The sequence below is a fragment of the Chrysochloris asiatica genome, unplaced genomic scaffold (assembly GCF_000296735.1).
Source record: "Chrysochloris asiatica unplaced genomic scaffold, ChrAsi1.0 scaffold00006, whole genome shotgun sequence".
In the NCBI taxonomy this organism is placed as follows: Eukaryota; Metazoa; Chordata; class Mammalia; order Afrosoricida; family Chrysochloridae; genus Chrysochloris; species Chrysochloris asiatica.
In genome coordinates, this window is record NW_006408524.1 from 31,806,109 (window position 1) to 31,814,854 (window position 8,746).

Below are 8,746 nucleotides of genomic sequence, written 5' to 3' on the forward strand. Positions count from 1 at the left end.
TTTGGACCAACCAGCCCTTTCTCTTCTCTCTCTCATCTCCAGGTTGATGGGAGTTTATGGAACGTGGTCAAACTTAGCCCATATCTTCATTGCTGCTTTCCCCCCCACTTCCACTCACCAGTAGACCAACGTGGTCACCAGCAAGTTTACATGCCTGCTTGTGTATTTATTCCCTTTGAGTTTCAGTCTTGGAAGGGGGTTTGTCCTAAAGGGACTTGATTGTTTGTCTTAATGGCTCCCTGGCAAACAAGTTGCTTGTTCTTGTAGTAGCCAGTCAGACTGCCATTTCGTTTTTTGTTTTTTCCTGCTGGTCTTTCTTCAAGAAGTATCTTATGTTCCTGTAGCTGCTCCAGGCTGGTCTGCCAAAGCCATGGTATTTTAAATAGCCTCACATGCATGTGAAAGCTGGACAATGAATAAAGAACACTATAGAAGAATCAATGTATTTGAGTTCTGGTGTTGGAGGAGACTATTGCCAAGTACCATGGATTTCCAGAAGAGCAAAAAAATCAGTCTTGGCAGAAGTACAGCCAGAATATTCCTTAGAAGTCAGGATGACTAGAGTTTGTCTCTCATACTTGGACATATTATCAGGAGAAACCTGTCAATGAAGAAGGACATCATGCTTGTAATGTGGAAGGTCAATGAACAAGAGGAAGGTCCCCCGTGAGGTGGATACACACAGTAGCAGCAGAAATGGGCTCAATCTAGCAGCAATTGTGAGACTGCCGCAAGACCGGGTTGTGTTTCATTCTGTTGTGCGTAGGTCATTATGAGTCGGTACTGACTTGTTGGCATCTAACAACAATAACTACTCCAAATAAGTTCACCAGCAATGGGCAAAGTGTCAAAAAGAAAACCTTGCCAGTTCCCCAACTAGTGAATGATGGCTAATGTACAAATTAGTGCCACAAGAGAGAGATTTTTTAGCAAGAAGATGAGCTCAAGCAAACCAGGAGACAAAATAAGCCCTGAGTGTACCCCATCCCTGAAAAACAAGCCAAAGTGACGTGTTCTACAGGTCAAGTACATCACATAGCTCAGAGAGTAAAAGGAAATTTACATTAGTAAATATGAACCATCCAAGATTTCATGTATAAGTTATTGCTGTATTTTAGAATAAAAATAAACATTAAAAGACAGAAAATTCCTAAGAAGTGACTACTTATCTTCAGCAATGGTACAATCTGAAGAGACATAGCCCTGAATTAATTTCCAATTGTTTTCACCTCACGTTTAGAAAAAGCTACCAAGGATTTTAAAAATGTGCTATACATTTGACTGTGGAATATATCACTCTCATGGGACATACAACAGAAGATGACATATGAATACGACCTCTCTCTCCCTTGCCTACATAAGAGATAAGCCCTAGTGCCCTGCCTCAGGAAAAAGCTGCATTACAATGCATGGGTCTTAAAGCCATAACAGAGAATCTTTCTTTGGCTACTCCTCATCTGCAAACAGTTCCATGGTGGCGGTGGTGGTGGTTTGGTGGTTACATGATGTGCAGTCAGATCCGACTCTTAGCCACCCTGTATAGGGGTTCCGAGGCTGCACATTTTTACTGAAGCAGAAAGTCTCATCTTTCTCCTGTGGGACCTCTGATAGTTTCGAACTGCTGACCACAGCCTGATATAATCACTATGTTAGCTTGGTATGCCACAGATATACTTTGAGCATGTTGTTAAGTGCCATTGAGTTGGTTCTGACTCATAACAACCCTGGATAGTGTTTCCGAAGAGTGGTTGGTGGGTTTGAGCTGCCAACCTTGCAGTCAGCAGGCCAGTGCTTATCCACAGCACTACATTCAGTACTCTACTTCATTATTTCTCTACTTACAATATTTGCCAGTTCTTCCAGTATAAATTAACAAAATATATTTTACATATATGTTAAAAACAGGCTTTTCTCATTGTTGTTAAATGCCATCAAGTCGGTTCCGACCCATAGCGACCCTCTAGAGGGTTTCCAAGGAGCGACTGGTGAGCTTGAACCACCAACCTTGCAGTTCAAACTGACTTTGCAGTCTAGCACATTAACCCACAGTGCCACACTAGGACTCCATTGGGAGGGGCTAAAAGAAATGGCACACCAACAGGAATGAGCACCCGTAGCATCCCTCAACTTGGATTCTCCATGCCATTCCCAATACTAAACAGAACTCGGGTTTCTTGGATTCAGGTCTGGGCCAAGGAAAGTCTTTGATGAGCCCAAAGCATCTTGTTTAGCCAGAAAGAAAAGTGCTCAAAGACTTAGGAGACAAGAAACAGAACACAAGAGTGGTTGGCTTGAAGAGGATTCCCACTGACCAAACTTGGGACAACTTGAGCTTCCAAGAAAATACTGCTGGTAATGAATTTTAACTCATTTAAATGAAAAAAAAAATTAAAAATCTATGAATAGAAAATTGGACTTATACTCCATAAGGACAAAAAAAAAAAGAAGAAGAAGAAAAGGAAAGAATATGCAGCACATTGTTGTTAAGTGCCATGGAGTCGGTTCCAAGCCATAGCGCGACCCTGTATAGGGCTTCTGAGGAGCGGCTGGTGAGCTGAACTGCCAACTTTGCAGTTCAAATGGCTTTGCAGTCTGGCACATTAACCCACAGCACCACACAAGGACTCCATATAGCACATAAGGGGAGGGAAAGCCCTTCTTTACAGAAAAATGTCAGTGAATGCAAACTTATATAGACATTGTTGAGTTGGTTCTGTAGCTGTAAATCTTTGTGTGAACAGAAAGCCTAATTTTTCTCCTGAGGAGCAGCTGGTAAGATCAAGTCACTGAACTTGTGGCTTGAAGTCCAGTACTTAGTATACAGAGCCTCTGTGCTCCCCCACTCAAAGAGAGAGGGATACAGTCGGAAAATTGCCATTGTTTCCATCACCAATAGGCCTGAGCTGGTCTTTCAGACCCTTGACTGGTTCTCTTAAAAAATATAAATATTATGAAAATTAGGGAACATTCTAGATTAAAGAGACAATCGAGAAATGACAAATAAATGCATTGTATGACCCTTGTTTTGATGTTGAATTAAAAAAAAAGATAATCTATAGTGGTAATTACTGTGACTAATGGGAAAATTTGGAAAATGACTGCTTACTAGTTATCACTGCATCAAGGATAAACTTCTTGGGTATGTTAATTGTGTTCATTAGCTGAATACCTTTTAAAGACAAATGCTTAAGTACTTGATGAAGTACTATCTTAATATGTACAACTTACTCTCAAACAATTCAGCAAAATAATAATGATAGTAATAATAAAAGTAGTAAATGTCTATGTGTATGTTCAGTCACAGAAAAAGCTAATAGAATTTCAACAATTGGTGACTTTAGAAAAACAACATATGGTTGTACACTGTACTAACTTTTTCAACTTTTCTATAGTCCTGGCCACTTTAAAATAAAAAGTTGGGAAAAATCAAAACCTTAGATACCGGCTTATAAAGTGAGTTTAGTACATATATCGGTCATAGAAACTGACTGAGGATTAAGGGAACCCACACATGTTGAGCTATCATATCTTACTATTATGACACTAAAAATAAACACGAAATAACAAAAGTTATCCCTGAAATTGAAGGAGCCATTGTGGTTTACTGAAAATTTCTGGCAGTGGGAGATGAAAGCATAAAGATATCTTTTAGAGCAGCTTCCCATTATTTTGGGATATCATCTGGATGGAAACTTTATTCACACACAGAAATTTAAAAGCCTGCTCACTCTTCTGGAAAAAGATATTTTGTAGATCTCCCTAAAAATAAAGTCTAATGGTGAATACAGACTTAGTTCTGTTAGGAATACGATTTGGGTGTCCTATGGTCTTTAATTTATTGCAAAAAAGCCTTTCTTTAAAGACTTAAGACTGTCCTTTTGTGCCTCTCCACAGGATGTTATTGAGATTGAATTACATAGGCTTTGAGAATTGTGTGACTGCTTACTGAAGTCAGACCATATCCGGTTAGGGGCTAGTTCCTTCAAAGGTAATGAAAGCTGCTACTTGCAGGGAGGGAGAGGGGACTACCTGTAGTCCAGAGAGTACAGGACAAAGAACAAGAAAATGTGAGGAGATTTGGGGATTTTCCTTCAGTGAGACCTCAATCTGGAGAGAGGGTCCAAGAGGTAGTCAGAAACCTCCTCACTGGAGAAAGGAGTCATTGCCCTCAAGAAGAACTCTCTCAGACTTAAAAAAAAAAATTACTCCTTCCACCACCCAATCCAATAAAACTCTGTTATACCCAAAAGTCTGAGCATAGCTTTTCTTTGTTTCAGAGTGAAGAGGTGGGACTTTTATTGACATATTAGTACAAAGAGCAAAAAGAGCAAATCAGCACCCCATCAGGGGTCTGGCAGGAAACAGATGTGGTACTCAAATTAGGATCCTACGGAACAATCAATAAAAGGACTACAGCTTTCAAAGGTGGGGGTAGGAAGTAGGAAACCTGAACGGGGTGTGCCTTGACTGAAGGTGGTAACAGAGGAAAGGTGATTTGCTTATGCCTAGCAGCAGTGCCACCACCACCACCACCACTACCAGCAGCACTCCTGGTATGGTGTTGTAGGATCAGCAGTGGACTGTGAACCACAGGCTTGGCAGTTCAAACATACCAGCTGCTCTTTGGAAACCCTATACAGGGTAGCTATAAAGTCAGAACTGACTCGATGGCACTTAGCAACAACAACAACAACAACAGTGGCACTGTGGATTAGGTGTTGGGCTGCTAAATGCAAGCTCCACAGTTCAAACCCACCAGCCACTCAACACCACATGAGCTGTCTGTTTCTTTAAAGCAGAGTGAGGAATGTCCGGCCTGAACACCATGTAAGGTCCTCAACACCATTTGGTCTGGCCCTGCCAAAGCAACCACAATTCCAGCCATCACATTAGGGGTGAGTTAATGAAATGGTTTACCAAATATCACAGCCTAATATTTAATCTGATAATTCTGTATGGCCTGAGAGTGATGTTATACATTTGGCAGAAAAAATGTTCCCCACCCCGGCTTTAAAGCCACTCAGTACAAGGGAACAGTCTGCTCTCTTAGTTAGAATCTTGGGAATCTTCTATAGAGTCATTATGAGTCGAATGGACTCAATGGCAGTGGGTGTTTCTTTCAGGCTTGAGAGAATGAAGACCTACAAAAGCCTGAGTAAAAGAACCTAGGAATCCTCGTGTGGTGTTGCAGGCTAATGTGCTGGACTGCAAGGTCAGTTTGAGCTGCAAGGTTGGTGGTGCAAGCTCACTAGCTGCTCCTTGGAAACCCTATACAGGGTTGCTAAGAGTCAAAACCAACTCAGTGGCACTTCAAGATGACAACAACAACAGGGAGATAGCATATGATACGAGCCTACATGGAGTAAGCCAGGGATAGAAATAACCTGACCTCACATTCTCTCTCCCTATGACTCCTGCCAGAGCTTCCTATGGGCCAATCCCAACCAAAAGCCAGAGTCCACAGATGTGTTAGATACCGTGCCCAACTCCTACAGGGCAGGAAGGATGGAAAGCAGGTCTGAAGGGGAAAACACAGCTATCAGACACAGGTGTGCCAGGCAAAAACATGCGCTCACCTGCAGAGTTGAGACTTTCCTACGGTTCAGATGCAAATTCTGGAGGTGGTAGCAAGTGACCACTGGGAAAAATTTGAAGAGTAAGAAAGTGGACTTAATAAGCCAGCTCAAAATCAAGGCACTGTCAATTTTTATGTATGCATATATGGTGCTGTGGGATAATGCACTGGACTGAAAGGTTGGGTTGAACCACAAGGTTAGCGGTTCAAGCACACCAGTTGCTCCTCAGAAAACCTATATAGCGTCACTATGAGTTGAAACTGACTTGACAGCATTTAACAACAGCATATTATATATACATACAAACACGCTTACTGAATAATATATTTATATCTAAGGGCTCAATATGACTTTTTTTTTTTTTTTGAAGTTGCTGAGCATATACATAGTAAAACATACACCAATTCAGCAATTGAGTGTTGAACAATTGAGGGTAGTCTTTGAGTATGCAACCATTCTCACCTTCATTTTCTGACTCGTTGTTCCTCCCTCATTAGCATAAACTAGGGTTCCTATTTAATCTTTCAAGTTGATATTGGCCACTTTAAGGAGCTCTGGTAGCGTAGTGGTTACAAATTGGGCTGCAAGCAACAAGGTCAGCAGTTCGAAACTACCAGCTGTTCCGCAGGAGAAAGATGAGGCTTTCTGCTCCTGAAAGATTTACAGCCTTGGAAACCCTGTTACAGGGACACTATGAGTCGGAACTGACTCCATGGCACATAACAACAACAATTGGCCACTTTGATCCCATATAGTTTTTTTTAAACAACATAACAACAATACTAAATTGTATTACTACTTATCCATTTACTCAACAAATACAAATTCTCAGTATGTACAAGATATGTGCATAAGGGTAATGTCCAAGTAAAGAAAACAAAAGTATAATGTTTTTAGCTACTCCTACTCACAAAATCCCATGTGTTTCTGACTGTAATATTTACAACAGATCTCCAGGTCTTTCTTGCATGAGCCATCTGAGAGGGCTTCTTAATTGTCTTTCAATTAGCCTTAATTAATTGCAAATATCCTCTTCAAATAATCACACAGTTTTCATTTTCAAGATTAATTAATTAAATTCTATTGCAATAAATTACATATAATAAAATATTTGCTACTTCAAACTTTCTTAGTTGCTGATGTTGTTTTTAACTTAAAAAAAATACTCACGGATTCCAACCCAAATCTTGTGGGTTCACATACAGAATTCCAGCCCTGGAAACAGTAGCTGGGGTGGCTGTCCTTAAGTGATGTATCTCAAACAGAAGCCGCATGCAGGGCGTCAGGGCCACCCGCTCATTGCTGGCCAGGGTCAGCACCTGGAGGGAGCAGCACAGGAAACACAGGCAGACCTCAGTTGTGAGCTAATGCCACATTGCAACCTTTTTTGCTGTCCTTGGTTGTCATCAACTTGATTCCAACTCATGGGGAGCCCATGTGTGCAAAGTAGCAATGCCCCATGGGGATTCAAGGCTGTGACCACTCAGAAATAGATCATCAACTCTGTCTTCCAAGACTCCCCTGGGTGGGTTTGAACCACCAACCTTTGAGTCAGGACTGTATTTTCACACAAATAATGTGTGTCTTCCAGTCCTGGTTGGTAAACAACCATAGAAGGAGTGTGTTTTTTGAATAAAAATACAGTCATTTGAAGGCTTAACCACCCAAATCATAAACTCACTGCCACCTAGTCAGTTCTGACTCATAACAATCCTGGATAAGATTTCTTTACTGGAGTAGACAGCTTTATATTTCTCTCTCAAAGTGACTGGCAGTTTTGAACCCTGACCTTGTGGCTAGAAGCCGAGTGCTTATCCTATAGCACAACCAGGCATTGTCATGTGGTGCTATGGGCTCAGGTGCTGGACTGTGGCGGTTCAAACTCACTAGTAGCTCCTTGGAAGCCCTATACAGGGTTGCTAAGGGTCAAACCAACTCAACGACACTTAACACAACAAAAACAACAACAACTGGCAGACACTGTAACTGTGACATGCAATTAAGAACACAGCCAACATGACATGAGCCTGCATGGAGTGAGCCAGGGATAGAAACAACCTGACATCACAGGTCTCTTTGTATCAAGCACCCAGGGGCTCGACCTCAGCTGCTGTTCAGTTGATTCCAATTTATGGCAACTGTGTTTGGGTTTTCACAGCTGTGACCTTCAGGAAGCAGATCTTGAGTCCTTTTTATCGACATGCTTCTGGATGGGTTTGAACAGTCAACCTTTTGGTTAGCAATCCAGAATTTAACTGTTTGCAATACCCAGGGACGTCATCAAAACAAGTGCTTTTCCCTAGAAGTAGCCAAAGTGGCTACAGCTCAGTCTGCATGTAGAATTAAGTTCACTAATCCTTAAATGTCCTGGTGTAGCACTATGGGTTAATGGTCTGGTCTGTATAAGCTTGGTCTGAACCACAAGGTTGGCGGTTCACCAGCCGCTCCTAGGAAACCCTATACAGGGTCACCATGAGTTGGATCCAACTCGATGGCACTTAACAACAACAAACAATTATCCTTTAAGTTCACTAAAATGACTCATTAATGCCAGCCTTTCAATAACTGTGGTATTTATTAGTAAGCTAAGTGTTAAGACATCTAATGTAAAAGTCAATTGCATAAAAAGGGCCTACTAGCATTAAAAAATCAAATTCCTTTAGAATCCTGTTGTTGTGGTTGTTATTGTTATGTGCCATCGAGTGGGTACCGACTCATAGCGACCCTATGCACAGCAGAACGAAACAATGTTCGATCCTGGGCCAACCTCACTATTGTTGCCACACTTGAGTCCATTGATGCTACCACCTGGCCAGTCCATCTCATTGGGGATCTTCCTCTTTTTTTCTGACTCTCCACCATACCAACATGATATCCTTTCTCAAGTGACTGTTCCCTCCTGACAATATGAGAGACGACGTTTGGCCTTCATGGCCTCCAAGGAGCACTCTGGCTGTCCTTCTTCCAACACAGATCTGTTGGTTCTTTTGGCAGCCTATGGCACTTTCAATATTCTCCTCCAACACCATAACTCAAATGTGTCAATTCTTCTACTGTCTTCCTTATTTACTGTCCAGTTTTTGCATGCATATGAGGTTATTGAAAATACCATGGCTTGGGTCAGGCGCACCTTAGTCCTCAAGCTGACATCTTTGCTCTTCAACACTTTA

The 8,746-nt window shown here is 41.6% G+C and overlaps 1 protein-coding gene across 1 annotated transcript in view; it reads right to left on the reverse strand.

Annotated features, from left to right (window-relative positions):
* The window catches only part of DNAH11 (dynein, axonemal, heavy chain 11), a 436,577-nt gene that overhangs the window by 240,039 nt on the left and 187,792 nt on the right, over nucleotides 1–8,746 (reverse strand). The window contains 1 exon segment of the mRNA XM_006832223.1: nucleotides 6,747–6,895. Within this exon segment, the coding sequence (XP_006832286.1) occupies nucleotides 6,747–6,895 (149 nt within the window).